The sequence below is a fragment of the Lupinus angustifolius genome, chromosome LG13 (assembly GCF_001865875.1).
Source record: "Lupinus angustifolius cultivar Tanjil chromosome LG13, LupAngTanjil_v1.0, whole genome shotgun sequence".
In the NCBI taxonomy this organism is placed as follows: Eukaryota; Viridiplantae; Streptophyta; class Magnoliopsida; order Fabales; family Fabaceae; genus Lupinus; species Lupinus angustifolius.
In genome coordinates this window covers 3,095,660-3,113,655 of record NC_032021.1, presented here as the reverse complement: position 1 = coordinate 3,113,655, position 17,996 = coordinate 3,095,660, and the positions used below count along the sequence as shown (strand labels likewise).

General features: G+C 32.8%; 1 protein-coding gene across 8 annotated transcripts; it reads right to left on the bottom strand.

Moving 5' to 3' along the window:
* Positions 1,299-11,742, bottom strand: LOC109325653. 8 transcript variants are annotated; one of them, XM_019558135.1, is made up of 17 exons: positions 11,487-11,742; positions 10,958-11,296; positions 9,971-10,211; positions 8,698-8,975; positions 7,205-7,366; positions 6,860-6,996; positions 6,245-6,782; positions 6,071-6,165; positions 5,582-5,644; positions 5,388-5,476; positions 5,230-5,295; positions 4,448-4,993; positions 4,278-4,349; positions 4,064-4,134; positions 3,819-3,876; positions 2,505-2,769; positions 1,299-2,279 (listed from the first exon to the last, which is right to left on the bottom strand). In XM_019558135.1, exons 2-17 carry the CDS (start codon positions 11,176-11,178, stop codon positions 1,612-1,614), a joined length of 3,570 nt encoding a protein of 1,189 aa, XP_019413680.1. In that variant the 5' UTR covers positions 11,179-11,296; positions 11,487-11,742; the 3' UTR covers positions 1,299-1,611. The 8 variants fall into 8 exon arrangements, with proteins under 8 accessions (XP_019413680.1, XP_019413679.1, XP_019413681.1 ...); XM_019558134.1 differs by having other exon boundaries at positions 11,502-11,742; XM_019558136.1 differs by lacking the exon at positions 11,487-11,742 and having other exon boundaries at positions 1,299-1,533; positions 1,595-2,279; positions 10,958-11,307.

Here is a 17,996-nt window from a genome sequence, read left to right as displayed (position 1 = left end):
TATTTTTTAGTCAGCAATATGAATTAATTTATTAGGAATAATGGCAATATGTAATTATGTATCATTATCGGCGTGCTTAATTTCATATTTTAACTCTCCAATCTTGATGAGATTGTAGCCTACAACTTTTTTTTTCTTCAATCAGTTCCATGTAGTTTATTCTATATGTCCCTAGATTAAGCATTTTTTTGGTACTATAAAGGATGTTCAAAGGGTGAAAAACTAATTCACTTCAGGGTATGTGACTGACCCTCCTAGCAAGCGTCACTCTTAGGAGTTGAACCCGTGATCTTTTGGTCATCCTAAATCTAATGGGATCTCACACCATCAGACCAACACCTTGTTAGTAGAGTAGCCATAAAATTATATCAGATTAATCATGTCTTTGTTATTACTAAGAGTACATGAGAGCGTTAAACTATTGAACCTGTTTCAAATAGTTAACTAAACCTACAGCATAAGAATTTTCAGAATCATTGAGTGGTTATAGTTTATGTGGATAACTAATTTATATCACTTAGGTAAATTTGTTTGCTACTTATTTAAATTAAATCCAAATAAGTATGACTAAGTGTAAAATTTGGATAAGTGAAGTGTTGTTTCATATATTTGATTTAGAGAACTGGTGTTACAAAAACCAAGTTAATAAGCAGATAGCTGCTTCAATTTCACTACAAATAATATGGTTGAAATATTACCATGCACAGTAGATTAAATGGTGGTCATGTACCCTAACTTATGGTGGAGAGTGCATCATGTTAAGGGATCAGATTCTATTTTTTGGAGTGGTGGTATTATTTGTGTGGTTTCTTGCAACTTAGTGTCAGTAATTTTCCTTAGAGAGCATAAAAAAGTGGTTCAGTACACAAGTTTCTGACTTTTCTGTTTTTGCCAAATTCCTCTGTTTTGAAGGAATGACTGGTAGACCGTGAACATTCAACAAATAACTAAATTGCCTAAAGGTGGCTCATTTTCTTTGCTTTCATTGTTTTAGGAGAAAATAGTGAACATTATGTAACACTAGACAAAAACAATGTTACATTTTACTAACTCGAGTCAACCTATGATTAAATGAATGACATTGCTTCAATCTCATGAAACTAAAACTCCACAAAAAGCCACTTTGAGATCAGGACTTGTGTGCATTTTCATGTTAGCAATACCAGCTAGATATAAGAAGCTCAAGATCTGGTCCATTGTCTAATACAATCAGTCAAACACACTTTGAATAATGAAGAAAAAAATGTTGCAGGACACATGCACATCTTCAATCATGGAGATAAAAATTAAGGGAACTGGAAGCAAAGTCATGAAATGATGAAATTCATTAATGTAGCAGTTCATCTGAATTACCTTCCCTATACAACTTTCTACAAAAATATCAAATTGCAATTACAGGTCTCTCTTCCCTCAATTTGATTACCCTATAAATGGTTCAAAAATATTGCCCTCCAGAGAAAAAATAAGTAACCTTTATGCCCACCAGTTCATGTTTGCTAAATAAATACAGATTCTCCTTCAGATACAATGCATGTAATTGGTAGAGTTTACAAGTTGCACTCAGCCACACATGCATGCTTAACTCTGATAGGACATTGGTATCTACAAGGCCTATAGAATCATGGATAGATCATCCATTGGTATTTCAAGGCCTATAGAATCATGGTCTTGTAAAACATCTTCATCAAAGCTCAACCAAGAACTAAGATCTTGAGGCCCACCAAGTTCACCAGCTACACCAAATTCATCTATTGAACTTAAATCATCTAGCGGCAAATTCACAAAGTTGACAGATTCCTTTACTTTAGAAGTGTCCTGGTTACCAGATAATGCTGTCCCATCTTTGCTACCATTATTGTTTGCACCAGCCACCGGTTCTGTTGCTGAGATAAACCTATCTTGATGTCCACCAGCAGTACTCTTTTGCTCGGGCTTAGCTTTTGTTTTGTTCTCACTCCAGCTATTGTCCAATGACAAGCGTCCACCTCTAGAATCAGAACTTTCCCTGATTTGATCCCTGCTCTGGTTCCTTTCTCTGTCGCTTCTCTTTCCCTTCACTCCGCCATGAACAGCACCATCAAGATTAGATGCTCTTGAGGAAGAACCACTGATACTACCATTGACCAACATCTCTCTCTTCTTCTCCTTGACAAACACGGGCCCATTCTTGGATGATGCTTGTTCTGATGAGTGAATTGAATCCTGAAAAGAATCAAGCAGTCCCCTGTCTAAATCATCTCTGTGGCGATCATATTTTTCAGAAGCACTAGAAACTGCACCAAAGCAGCAGACACAAAAAAAATTAGAAAAAAGAATAAAGGGAACCAACAAACTAATAGATCACTTAACTGTCAGTAAAGATACAGCCAATGTAACAGTACTTGGACTAAGAAGAGAGAAGATGATTACTTAGCAACGATTTCTATGACCCTATAGTTTAAATGAGTAAAAACACATCCACTGACATCATGACATAAGTATGCAAGAGCATTATCTTGAATGACCTGATTTTATGGCTTCTGCTAGATGGGAAGCTTTGTTAAATGTATTACTGGCTGTCCCAGAGACAATGCAGCCCATAGGTTGTGCGTCATTCTCATGTGAAGGACAAGAGAACATCACATTTTGCAGGGCAGGTTCACTAAAGCAGCTAATGCCAGCTTCTTCATATCTTCTACATCTTCCAAGAGTACGATAGACAAAAGCCAGTGAAACATGCTTTGATACCTTGTGAATCGCACCTTTTGAATTTTTGCTTCCTCGGCATGCCTGTCAAAATTCAATTTGAGAGAAAACTCATGAATATGACTTATCAAAAAACCTTAATTTATTCAATAAAAAATATTACCATTTACCAGTGACATTAGACTCGTAAACTTAACCACTACCCACAATTCAACTAAATTGAATATCCATGTTTAGAAAATGCTACATTTAATTAAAAGAAATTGTTTATTGGTGAGCACTAATCACAAATAGAAGATAGTGAATTTGATCATGTCATCTTCAATATCAGAAAACAAGAAAGCAATTATCGGGATGAAACAGGAAAGGGGTGGAAGTGTAAGTATTTTCAAAGATGGGGAATTTTTTTTCCAAACAACTACAGATGTTATTTCAATCCCTGTGATGATTCAGACACACACAAAAAATAAAAAGCAACAGCAAGCAGAAGCACATATCAAAAGGAAAACTATCTAAAATGACAGAAACCCAAGTTCCCAACAGAACAGGAAAGAAAATGACATCGTTTAGATTCTTCAGTAAACATATAATTAAACACAATTCAATCACCAAAACGGAGCAGTGCTATGCCCAAAGTACACAGTATTTTAACCGTTGATCAATAAACTCTCAAATTGCTGAGTTACTATCACAGATTTATTTATTGTAAATATAAAAATACAGTAACTACCAAAACCATCTGCTTTGCAATCTCTTAAATCTAGCATAAGTTCTAAATAAGATGCATCTGGCAATAGAACTTCAGCCTTTTACTTTTGACTCAGTGCTGAGTTGCTAACTAAAATACATATGCAAGACTAAGCCAGTAGGAAATTGAAGTCAGGCATTGAAATTTTGCCCAAAAGCATGTAAGCTTTTTGCAGCCAACCCTGGCATCCTATGGTTAGAATATGACAGTCAACAGTATCTGCAATGCAACCATTTATGTTGCTCTACATGAGAATATGTACAAATTCCAAACAAATGCAATCAAGCATAAAAAAACTTGAGATTTTATAGCTTAAAAAATGGGAAAGAAGCCTGTAGATGTTAATAGAATACAATAAAGGTTGGTTAAAGCATCAGTTTATTACCAATCTCTTCCTGTGAGCAATTTCAATAAGTTGGTCGAAAGCAACTTGCTCAATTGTCCTGCACATTAAGGACATAAATCCTTTTAGAATCAGTAATATCTAAAGCACACAAAAAAATATGGAAAGTCGTGACCCATGATTGTTGACAAGAAAACAAGGCAACTAGGACATGATCCGTAACATAGATTAAATAGATCATAAAAGGGGACCAGAAGCATAACATGCAAAGCATAATTAGAACATACCATCTTTCCATGTCCCTTCCTTTTTCAATAGCTTTATCAATTTTGTCCAAGTTTTTCGTCTTCCTTCCATTCTATTAGTCAACCAAAATAAAGGACAATGATGTAAGAAAGGAGAAAACTGAGGCCATAAATATAAATTTAATGCAATCCATAGAGAGCAAACCTGTTCATACAGATTAAATGAACATTTCAAGGATTGTTTTTCAGAGCAAACCTGTTCATACAGCGCTTTCTCAAGTTTCAGAATATCTTGATTTATAACTTCATCTTCCTCAGCTAAATCAGGCTGCACGAAAAGAAATAAGTTAAAGGAGTACGGGCTATGAATGTGGCAAGCTTCTAGTAAGTATGATATTAATAATTCCATATGAAATAAAAACCTACCAATATTTCTGGACATAAGCCTACGCTCTGCAGCTCAAGCAGCAGCCTATCATCCAGAGACATCATCTGATACTGACCATCACTAGAAGGAAAGCAAGGAACACTTAATTCAACAGGCTGCAGTTGATCAACATCATTAGAACATATTTCACCAGTGTGCGTGACATCAGAAATGAAAAGTTCTTCATATCCCTGCCAAACTCCAGTGCTTTGTAAAGAGCTGGATGTGTTTGGGTATCTAAATGTATTTGACTCAACTTCAGAATCCATTCTATCCAGGTCTTTAGGTTCAACATCAATTTGATTACAAGAACCACAATGAGAACCATCACTAGCACACTGCCGAGATATATTTTTCGCTTCACTTTGGTAACATGATTCCTCACTTTCATCTTCTACAATTAGAGCACAAAGAAGTCTTTGGAATAATGGGGTAGCCATCTCACTCTTTCCACCAAAGGCATCAAACTTAGTTGATTCTTCGTCACAGCGGCTTGTCTTTCTTTCCTCTGAACCTTGAGTAGTTATGTTACTAACATCAACACCCTAAGAAAATACAGATTTACTAGTTATATCAGCATTCCTCAAACAGTTTAGCTTCACCTTTAAGTCATTCCATTTCCCATGTAGAAATACTTTTTTTCCCAGGTGAACAACCCGATGGCAGTTGATAAGGTTATGAAATTAAACAGGCGGAGATCTAAACAAAATTTCTTAATTAGTGATAAGTGAGGTGAAAAAAATTCACTTATATTTATGCACAATGGTAAACATTCACTTACCAACATATCATGATCAATGTCAAGCACATGAGCTAAACTTTTATCAAGTTCCTCAGAAAAATTGAGCTGATTAAAAGAAAAGCAAGTTATTCAACTTATTGACAGTTAAATGATAAACTTTAAATTTCAAGCATGACAAGTTCACCACCAATTGCTACCTGTTGCTTCAGGTATGATGCATCAACCAAGCTGATAGAAGCAAAAACAGGCTCCATTTTATTCCAGAATTGACCCGAACAGAATAGACCTGTGTAAAAAATGCTACAAACTAGTGAGATGCAAAACTGAATATAAAAGGAATACAATTTGGAGATATACAGACTTCGAAAGGTTAAATGGTTAAGATGCATACTTCTAGCATTACGAGCAGCATTTGCAGCTTTATATAATTCTTCATGATCATCGTCACATTCACCTGGACAATCATATGCCAATTATACAGTCTATATACACATAATAAAGACGGCCATAGAATAGTATGTTAACAGACTATATTACTATATATTAACCTGAAAACAAAATATAGCACATACAGAAAAATAAAATTAATGATAGTTCTGAGTAATATGTAAAGTAGTAATAAATAAATAAAAAACATTGAAACATTATTTGATAAGATAGCCTCTATAAATGCTCAAAAAATGCAAAGTGAAATGACATAATAACTTATGATTATGAAAAGCATTCCAGTTGGGCAAAGCCTAACAATAATATTATTACCATTTATTAAAAAATTCACATCCATTTATTGCAGTTGTGATGGAACTTTAACTGTCTGTGCCATCACGAAAATTAGAGTACCCAAACAAAACCAAAATTAATTTCAAAAAAAAAATATTACCTCCAAAATCAGAAGAGTCGATGTTCAGTTGCTTCCCTACACGAGTCAAAACCTTGCGACCTTTCTGTTTTTTTGAAGGAGGGCGTCCATATTTGCTGCATTCAACAAAAAAGTATGATGGCAGTTCTGGAAAATAGAGAGGTTGAAGAAGACCTGAAAATGAAATCAACATACATTTTACTCTTATCATTAGGCCTCATGTCCTGTACTGGCTTCGTTATTGGTAAATTTTCTGTCTTTTCCCTCCCCGAAGGAAGGCCCGGCTTTATTAATGACAAACCCCTTCCATTTCTTCCTTGTTTCTGCACATAATCTCCAGATTCATCTGTTGGTATTTTATTCCTCCTCATTTGTAACATAGACGGCCCAGCCTTCTCTGGTGCCATAGCAAAGTCATTGCTATTCATTCCTTTCTCTTTTATTTTGTTTTCTCCAGCTCTAGATTCTCCACTTTCAGATAATCCAAATGGAGATGAAATATCATCAGGTGTTTTTTTATATTTTGGGGTACTGTTTTCTACGCTGCTTGCCATTTGAAATCCACTGTTGCCAGCAGAAGCTTTAACAGTGGAATCAGAAGTTAGACAGCCTTCAGATGAAACCTGAATTTCAAGAGTGCGTGAGACAGGAGAAACTATTTTCACTCTTCTTGAGCGTGAATTTTTTAGTGGCCTCTGACCAACCCATTGGGTCATCGGGTGTATAGAAGAACCTGGAGAATAAAGAATTTAACTATTCATGATATCAACCACTAAGATTTTATACCAAAAGCTGAAGTCTTTTACCAACCTGGAAAAGTTCCAGATGAAGGTTGAATGTTAGACAAGTCAAGCGCACTAACTGAACTCGTTCGTGGTGCCCGAGAAACCTTGTTTTTAATTAGTGTGTTAGGGATGATCAATGGGCAATCCTCCTGAGTATTTGCCCTAAGTATAGAACAATGACCCATTAATAAATTTTAAATAAATATCAATGCATATAAATGTCATCAAGGGCCACTCAAACTTGATGTCTTAAATATGCTCCAGTCTACAAAAATTGATTGGTAAAGCAATTTACATAAGTATATTTATTGCCTTCTTCAGTAACTAGGCAGTAAAAATAAATTATGACAATGTCAAGATTTATTAAAACCTGTTATTTCCTTTTGCCACAACTCTTCGCTCAGCTATGTGGTCCATGCGAAGAGATGCACCTTCTTGCTCATTTGCAAGCATTGTGAGAGCACCTGTACTAGTAGGCTCAGAAGAGCCTTCAGACTTATTGGATCCGCTAGATCCAGGAAGAGATTTCAATCTGCACCACAGAATAACCTATTCATGTAAGAGGTCTAGTTTAACTTTTCTGTTCTTCTCGAACAACTAAATCAAGTACCATTTGACAATTATGTCACTACCTTATAATTAGAGTTACCCGAGTAGAGTAAACAACAAAATGTCCAGAGTAGTTAAAATTATGGAAGGAAAAGAAAAACAAGAGAAAGGGAACAAGCAATATAATCCAAAGAAGCTTTTATCTAATCATGGTTGGTGGTTGCAATAGGTTAGTACATTGTGGAATACAAGTAAAGATGCAACTCAAGCCTAAAGTGAGATATTTTCCAGATGAGTCAACTTGACATCAGCGAAGTTAATTCAATATCATTAACCTTGATGCATTAACTTTTAATGTGCACACATATATAAAATGATTCATATGACATTATCTATGATTAACAATCTCGCTCTTGGATGCATTCCTGCAATCCACTTACACATTTTTTTCACACAATGGCACACATAATTTTAAGAGTATGGCAAAAGTTTAAGTACTTTTTGAACCAATTCTGAATAGAAAAGGTAATAGCATGTCAGCATTAAAAATCAATCACTTGTTAACTACATCAAATTACCTGATGGTAAAAGCTACACATTCAAGGACCATGCAAAACATAAAAGGGTGCATTTGGATAAGCTTTGCAAAAAAACTGGTTTTACGATATAGCTTTTTTCATATGGTACTCTTTCTAGCTTTTCAGAAAAGCACTAATCCTGCATTATTTAAACTATAAGAAAAACTATACAAAACTGCTCTTGAAAAAACAGAGAGGGAGAAAGAGAGAGAGCAAAAAAACAGGGCTCAGATTACATGTTGCAGGAATTTCACCCACCAATAACCAAACAGGAAAAAGTTTGCACACAAAGAAAGGTTGTGCATCAAAGCTTTATTGAGACCCACCAAATAAAAGCTCTCATTTTACCAACAAAAAAAAGACAAATGTCCCAAACACAAGTAAGAAAACATTTATTTTCTAAACAATATAGTTAGCAATGCGTTGGAAAAGGAGCACTGGCAGCAGAATATCGAATTTAACAGATAAACCAATGATTCATGTAGCAGCAGAGAGTACTTATAAACAATAGTCACAACTGGTACATGTAGCAGAATATTAACTCTACAAGTACCGGGATTGTGATATAATGGGTGCCTTTGGAATATGCTGAAACAGCACATCATCACCCTTAACCGCAATTGGAGTCTAATAATCTTAACAGATGATATGGCAGAAGACTACACACATCAGCCAGAATTAACATAACACTTGAAAACGTACTCTGTAATTGAAAAGAAAGACAAAAAAATACTACCTGAAACCCTGAGTATCAAAGAACCGCATCTTCGGATCAGCATTTGCCTTTGGAAGAGTAGCCCTTTTTACATCTCTTTCACCAGTGATAACTCTGTTTCCTACAGTTCCAACAGACCTCTTCTTCTTTATTTTTTGATCCAACCCATCACCTCCAGCAAGTAATCTGCGAGTTTTCTCCTCATTTCGAACAGAACCCCCACCAAGTGTCTGAATCGGATTTCCATCCTTCTCAGTGACCATCTGATGCCTTCCGAAAGCAGCAGACCTACTATCCTCCTGAAAGCATTATAGAGTGAACAAAATCATGAAGAATGAAAGCAAGCGTAAACAGATTATTATCAGGGGAAAAAAGATAAATCTTAAACTTCATGTCTTGAGGTTATAGAGGAAATAAGGCGGCCCAGTGCATGAGGCTTCCACATAGTGGGGTATGGGGAGGGTAGATATACGCAACCTTACTCTTGCAAGGGGAGGGGTTGTTTTTAGGATTTGAACTCAAACCTCTTAGTCACTAAGTAACAACCTTACTGTTGCGCCAAGCTAATATAGAAAATACACTATAAAAAATATATGAACAATTTAAAACCTAATAGTAATGTTATTAATAGTTGGAGTTTGACATGATAAATGACTTCAATTATTCATCCTAAGAAGTTTGAACTAGGGAGGCTTAAAGCAACTTGAAACCATTCTTTTGGGGTAAAAAGCAACTTGAAAAAATTAATCCTATGAACAGATGTGTATATAATGCACTCTAGTAGGCCATTAACTAAATTGAAACTCCATTCTTACCACAAAATGAATGTAAAGGGCTTTAACAACATATAGGATAAAACTCCGCAATGAATATGTTTAATTTATAGCATCTTGCATTATACAAATAAATAATACTCCCTCCAATCCTTATTATAAGTCACTTGTGATTGAATTCCACAAACCAATAAAGGTAGTTAAATCTAGTTAATATTCTTGATTTCTTTAAAAAAAGATATGCCCTCATTAAATATTTTAGCACTTCTTGGTTGATAATCTTGAAGACAACAAACTTTTAATTGACTCTCACTATGTATGGACTATTGATTTATCCAAGACAAAAAAGAGAGAGTTATAAAACCTTTAATAAGGACAAATATGAGAACGAAATTAAATGTTTCATAGAAATTGTAAAGTGCCTTATAAAAAGGACCACCAAAACCTTATAGATGGTGTCTTATAGTGAGGACCAGAGGGAGTAGAACCAAAGGAGTAATAATAGTGTAACACATACGCACCCGCGTCTCTGCCAAAGATGTACGTATTCGCTTGCTCAGCGTTGAATTTGACGTCTTGGAGTCTGATCTCTGAGTCAGATTATCAATATTGGTTTTCTGATGCTGGCTACCCATCTTTGTTAGGTTTACTCCACCTCCTCTCTCACTTGACAAATCAGCCCTCTGTCGCTTCTTTGAGGTTAATGCCTCTGTGTACCTTTCCAATTCAGATATAGATTCACGAAACATGTTTGATCTATCCCTGGTTGACATATTACACTTCTATTAGGACACCAAAATGAATATACTGTGTCATAAAATAATAGATAAACAATCTATATCTGAAATTAACATTTTTTTAGCAGACACAAATAAATCACAAGTACCTTATAGGTTTTAAGGGTGTGCAAAACTGCAAGTTTTAATAAGTCTAAGCATCCCCAAAAGAAACGTGTACAACTTTTTCTTTTTTGGACAGAAAAAGAAATAGTATTAGAAGAGAAGGTGAAAAACTACAAGAGTATAAGAAATACTTCCAAAAAAAAAAACTTAGATATTATGCAAAATGGTCATGCAACAAAGCATGTCAATCTCTCTGCATATCTACCATATGACACCCCCAAAAAAGCCCATGTGTTTTGCACCAGTGAAGCCAAAAAAGTAACCCTATCCCAGACGTAGAGGCGGGGAAAAAAGAAGAAAAAAAGTGTACAATTGGCCAAGACCACGAGAAAAAGAAGGCAATGGCAGAAAGAAATCACGAAACGATCCTCTCACATTTTCTCATTACAAGATTCTAACATCATTGAAAGTCATTTATCCTCATAAAGATTGTCACGTAATTTTGCCTGCATCAAGATTGACACTATCGCCACTCTCCTCCCCTAAAAGATCATACTGATTGTAAAAAATTTGAACCATTCATTTCACAAATTGAGCCTTACAAACATAAATTTTCAGACCTAGGAATATGTTATAGGAAATTGGGACATAACAACAATTATATACCTCGCCTTTCTGGAAGCATATTGTACACTTTCTTTAAAGTTCTGTATCTCCCCTGAGGCAACTGGAGCTATGGGTTTAGGATGTGAAACTCCAAAAGAATGGTCTTCTAACGTGCTCCCGACAGAAACACCTAGAACCCTCCTTAGCTCTCCTGAACGTGTATATTTCTGATTGCCTATCGTTATCGGATCCGATTGCAAACACTGGGGCAAAGGTGGCATATCTGATGAAGTTATCCCTCTACTGCTGCTGTTTAAGTTATTCCCAGACAGAATTCAACATTAAGCTGTTGAACTAACTAAAGGTTCAATCTTTAGTGCTCAAGATCAAATTGAATTTCTCAACATTGCCCACAATTTAGCAAATGAAATATAACAGAGATAAACACAATTATATATCATGAATTTAGTAAATAAAATATAACAGAAATAAACACAATTATATATCATGAATTCATTAAATGCAGCGTAGTATTACAGTAGGAGATTAAGTAACAGGATGAAGAGGTAGATAAAGTACATAATTTTACATTAGAAAATTATACCCAGCACATATGAGGTTCCAGATAGTTGATATAGAACAGGATCATGCGGGATGAAGTGTTAATTGTGAAATGAATAAGTTTATAAAAGAATTGAATGATAAAGAAGATAGAGATTATAGGATGGAGTAATTTGGAGAGCAGAAAAGAACAAAACCCTAGGTGAATGAGAAAGAGGGAAGAGAAGAAGAGTACCTGGAAATGAAGTAAGGGAGGGATCAAAGTCGCGGAGTTAAGGGGGTTTGACACCCCTAAAGTATAGGGTATAAGGTCCTTTTTAGTTGAATATTCTTACCTGATACAAATATTGAGTTAAACTACTCTTTCATTCCTAATAATGACACTTGTTTGGAAGAGGTAATTATCAACGAGATTAAATTCTAATGTGTAAACTACAATTCACATAAATCTTCCTCTATATGTATTAATTTTGTATAACTACTATAGAGATACCTTAGGATTAGTTTGGGAGTTGGATTTTGGAGGGAATGAAAGGAAATGAAAGATTTGAGAGTCATCTCACAAGTGTATTTCATACCTCCCAAACTTTCCCTTTCCCTCCAAAATACAACTCTCAAACTAGCCCTCAAGGCTACGTCATTTTTTGTTTCTCTGAGATGATATTAGTGCACTCGCGTACTGATAGTTCTGTCATATTACTTTATTTTTAATTCAAAAACATTATTATTATAAATTAATAATAAGATATGTTTGCACCTGTGGACCTTTGTAACCAGCTCCTGCCAGATATGTTTGGGATTTTGTCCTCAACGTCATTGTCTCTCTTCTTTTTGCTCTTCCTTGTTTCCTTTTCTTTTCCCATGCACCAAATAACTTAATTAATCTTTTATAGATTTACATATAAACATATAATATACAAAATTCAGAATATATTTTTAAAATATAAAAGAGACTTTCAAGTTTCAAGTTTCAACCCTGTTTATTTTATACTTCCAATTTCCTTTAACATCTTATTTCATTTTGTCCCCCTCTATTTATGCACTTTAGCAAAGCAACTAGGAGTTCTAAATGTGAATAAGGATAATCTTAAAATTTTGAAAAATATAGAATTAGAAACTAGAAAGTTCTAATCTCCATTTCTTTCACATGCTGTTAAATTTTGGTATCGTGTAGGGTGCACATTTGGAAACGTGCAGAAAATGATGGGCCAATTCTGAAACCAGGCCTGGTAATACATATCTTTTAGGCCTTGTATACCTTATAGCTGCCAGGTTCAACTCTTCGTTAATCAAAGATGGGAAAGTAAACTTATCCCAAAATAGAATGGATATTTTGGACATTTCGTTTTATACCACCCCATTTTTATGTATTTGGATTCTTTAAGTTTGCAATTTCGTGACTTGTTGACTTTCATCATTATTAAAAACAATTCTTTTATTTGTTTATTTTTAAATATAAAATAAAGAAAGAACTTTTCAACAACAAAAAAGTGATGATTATCAATTTTACCTAATCTAGAATTAGAGAATTTAAATCCATACTCATACCTCTTTTAGGGATGTAAGCTATAGGAAGTAGGGAGAAAAAAGATAAGTGACTCCTAAAGTCCTAATAGATTATGTAACACATTCTGGAGTGTCACATACACAAAAAAAACAAGTCACCACCTCTATTGAAATGATCATCGATATATTAAGACAAATCTTGATAGATCCATATATTAAATCCGTCAACCAAAAATACACTTCATTATTAAATTCACTTCAAATTTCAAAATCATATCCTTACTATTCTTATTCTTATTATTGTTCTGAAAACTAGTCCTTTATTGATGGAAGTTTTTAATTTAACATCAATTGATGTTGATCTATGCTTTTCAATAAAAACAATAAGCTCACACCTATAAATAAGTTTTATATCGTCTACATCATTATTAATTGAGATATGAAATTCTAACATAATATTAGATATAAAACTTATGGTTATCACTAGTAAAAAAATATCATTTAATCATAGATGCTAAGGTAACATAGATAAGTTTTCTCATTATCCAATAAATTCTATAAATAAACATATTAAAAAATAAATCTCACATCTACTCTCTCATTTTCATATACTTGTATGCTTTAAATATCTTCTCTATTAAATATGATTTCTCCAACACATTTCATAAAATAGATAAGTTATTAACTGAAAAACAGAATTGTTAGGATATCTTTTTGTAGATTTTCCAATTTGAAAATGAATAAATAATAAATAAAGAGTAAGTAGATATGGAGGAAGACTTGTATGGGTATGACTTAACAATAACGTGTAAACACGAGGAATTGAGTTGGTAACGCAGTCCAAGACAGTTCCAATTTCACACTAATTATTGAAGCACAATTGAGTTCTCTTTTGTTTTAATTTTATGTATATTTTTTTCCAAATTGGTAGTTACTTGAGAGGTTCATAATAATGATGGAGATTTTGAATCATTATGCTTTTTAAGTTGGAAATAGACCATAGCTTGAAATATTCAATGGAGTACCAAGTGAGGATAAGATACTAAGACCCAACTTAGCCCTTTAATTTCTAAAGGTTTTAGGTTTATATTGTGGTTGGTATTCTTCCATTCACTATCTCACCTATATAAAAAAATCTTATGCACTTTTGTAGTCATCATAATTTAATACTTTTTAAATATAATAGTTATATAATTATTACAAATTATCATTATATTTCAACACTTTTATTTATATTTATCCAGTAACATTTTCCATATTAGTAGAGTGCTAATGAGTGTCCAAATAATTCTATTTAAGGATTTAAACAATATTGCATTGAACATTATAGTTTTTAAATTTACCATTTTGCAATATAAAGTTTTCAGATTCAATAAAGAATGTTATTGGAATATTGATTAACATACACTACTCCACTTATTAATAATGCTAAACTCAAAATGATAACACCAAGTTCTACAAATGATGCATAAAGATTAAACTAATACTCTCTCTAATCCTATTTAACAATATTTTTAATTTTACAATAAAAAATAATCTTATTTACTTGTCCTTTTAGAAATTTACGAAAATATTACCAGTTAACTTTTTAATCATGTCCTTAGAATTAGAAGGTATCTTACTAACAAGACATGATTAGTGGAATAAAAATAATATGATTAATGAAGAGAAAAAATTAAATATGAAAAAACAAAATAAAAATAAAATTATGTGAGTTACCGATATTAATTACATACATTAGTCCATATGTCTATGTCTCATGAGACATTTAAACCAGATAAGAGGGAGTTCAATGATTTACTTAATTTTTTGTAAAAGAAAAAACACATTTAATAAAATGAGAGCTAGTGAATATACCATTTGAAGTAAAACTTTAATGTTTGTTGGGTTGTTCCTCCAAAAACGAGAGAAAAAAGAGACAAAAGAGAGAAATTCAAATTCAACGCAGGAGATATAAATATGGGTTATGACTTCGCTAGCTATACCAATTCCCAACCAAGATAATTTTAATTCTACTAATGTGTGTTTATTCTCAGGAATGGTGGATTGTATTGAAAAATCTTCATGAACTTGATCATGACATAGATGAAAAAGCTTAACATAATTCACCTGTATATTCGGGTTTACTACTAATAATTCACATTTATTAATATTATATATATGACCTAATCTTGCAGCCCCTTTAGTCTAAGCAACACAATTAATTGTGTCTTATTTTCTTCCATCAGCTCAACCATGTCCTTCAATTACGGACTACTTTTTTTAATCAACCAAGAATTTTTACAGCTTAATACTTTCCTTATGAGAAGTTCATTCTTGGACTTCTAATAACATGAGAAAAAATATATGTATTAGTGATATAAAAATTATACATTATTGTTTCATTATCTATAATTTATTTTTAATTATTATTAACTTTTCAACAAAAAAATGTACAAATAAATAATGGATATGTGCTAAGTGTATATGATATTTATACTAAAGAGTATTAGTATATAATGTTTTCCTTTCTTCTCTTACTCTTATGTTGATTGGATAAGACATTCATCAACTTGTCTTTCTCTTTGTTAATTTCAGGGATTCAGTGGATAGGAGTATCACTTGTTCTCCTAATATTTTATCAATTGATTAATAAAGTTTTATAAAAAAAAAGTATATAGATATTACATGGACATTTCAAATATTTGGAATTCAATATTTCCTGCTTTACTAGGACCATAGTGTTCATGTATTATGTATAAGATATTAATGATTACCTTCGTGACCGATATAGGGCAATGAGAGAAGAAAACATATGATACATGCCGTGTGGACTAGTTTGTTTCTCGTGCATTAAAAAATAATATTAACGACGAAAGTCGGAAAGCACAAATTCGTCATTTTGTAGTTGGTGGCTGAAATAGCGACGACTCAGTCGGTCGCTAAATTGGTTATAATAACTGAAGCATGTTATCATAGATATTGGATTGATCAATTAATTACAAAATCAGTTTACGACTACAACTTTTAATGATGACCTTTGCTCGATTGTAATTACAATCATAAAATTATGCTAAGAAACAAAAAGGTAGGTTCAAGTGGTACATATTTGATTCCATTTAAGCAAGAACTCGGGTTCGAGTTTTATGGATGGAAAAAATGTCTGTTGTTGGGAGAGTTAGCCGTACGTACCTGTGGATGTTCCCGGCTCGGACAGGATTGCCTCCAGGATACCTGTGGGAAACCAAAAACAATTGGAAAAAGATGGGATCATCTCCAATAATTGAGAGGCTATTTATTACTTTTACACTTGTATACGAAGGAAAATATCATTTCATTCTATCTTAGGAATTTGTAATGATCATTTATATTGATCATATACGTGATTAATATGAGACATGTAATAAAGTTTTCTCTTAATAGTTTAACCTTTTAAAAGAGTTGATTCACACACAAAAAAGGAAAAAAATCAGATTGCGAAACCAGTGATGGAAACGAAGAAAGCAGATTGCGAAAGAAATGATTAAAATTATACCATTTGTTAACTTTTGTTGGTAAAAGTATGAACAAAATTTGAACTTTGAAAATACTGTGGAAAAAAGAGACATTATAAGTAATTAAATCTTTATTTTGCTTTATCGGTAGAAGTTTAGTATATGAGGTTGAAGACTTGAAATAATTGTATAGCAGTTCATTCATCCTAATATAATTTAGCACTCCTACTTACTAATCAAACCTACTCATTTTACCCAAAAAAAAAAAAAAAAAAGATTTGTATGGAGACATATGTATGTAGAGACAAATAATAAAATCTAGATAACATATTAAAATTTAGTTATAATTTTTTTTGATAAGCGGCATTGTATTTAAGAAACACAAGAGGTGTTAACCCTGATACAAGAAGAAGATAAAAAACATAGTCATAAATGATAACACAAAAAAAACATAAATATATCTGTCTCCAAATATGATGTATTATATGTGTCTTCAAATAAGTTTTTTTTTTTTTATCTTATGAGCTTTGTGAAAGAATTAAAGAGTGGCAAAATTGCAAATCCTCAAGTGCATGCACATGCAATCTCACAGTTTTGATCGATGGGATTTGTATGAGATTATCTTAGAATGGTGTCTTCATGATAAAGAAAAAAGTGCATAAGCTTCAAATAATATATATCTAAGATTATGAGCTTCTAAATAGTAATCCACACATCCAAGGATGCTATGAAGATGATAAAGAAAACAAAAGCTTCACCTAGTAAGATCATAATCTTCAAAAGTTTATCCTCCACTATCACAACCCTTCAAATAATTTTACAAAAGTGACAAATTATTCAAAAGGTGTTTTCACGGGATGGTGTCTTTGCATGGAGCATGTCCTTAAAAACAAAAAATGAAAAAGAGGTCTCAAGGTAAACCTACTTCCTTGCCTAGCTAGTATATGTATATATAAAAGTGGAAAACATTTTCTTGTCAAAATCTTCTAAACTCACAATTAGTGTTTTAAATTGCAATTCATGCTAGTAATTACAGTTGTATTATTGTGTTTTTTTTTGAGAGATTTTGTAACAATATCATGATCATAATTATATGAATTACATTTTTTCTTTAATTTTCAACAATTTTCATAAACATAACATAACCACAAGGAAAATGATATATTATTTTCCAAATCTCTTACAGCATAAGAAAAACAAACATATATAACAAAATAATATTTTGTTTTTAATGATTGGTTTACAAGTAACATATGTAACTTTATTGTTGGTAAAAAAATATTTGTAAAATGATATATCATTACTCTAACCATAATCATAATTTAAAACATTGGTGTCAAGTAATTTGGTTTAAAATGTACTTGAGCTTTATTGAGACAAAAGTGTTCATCTTGCAATTTGTAAGTGTGAAAAAAGTTGGAAAGGTTGAAAAAAGTGAGAAAGAAAAAGTGGCCATTTTTGTCTAGGAGAGGAAGATCCCCACACAAATCTTGTGTCGGTAAGTATCAATTAATTAGCTTCATTCACCAAATCGCTAGCATTGCAGCTTAGCTCCAAAA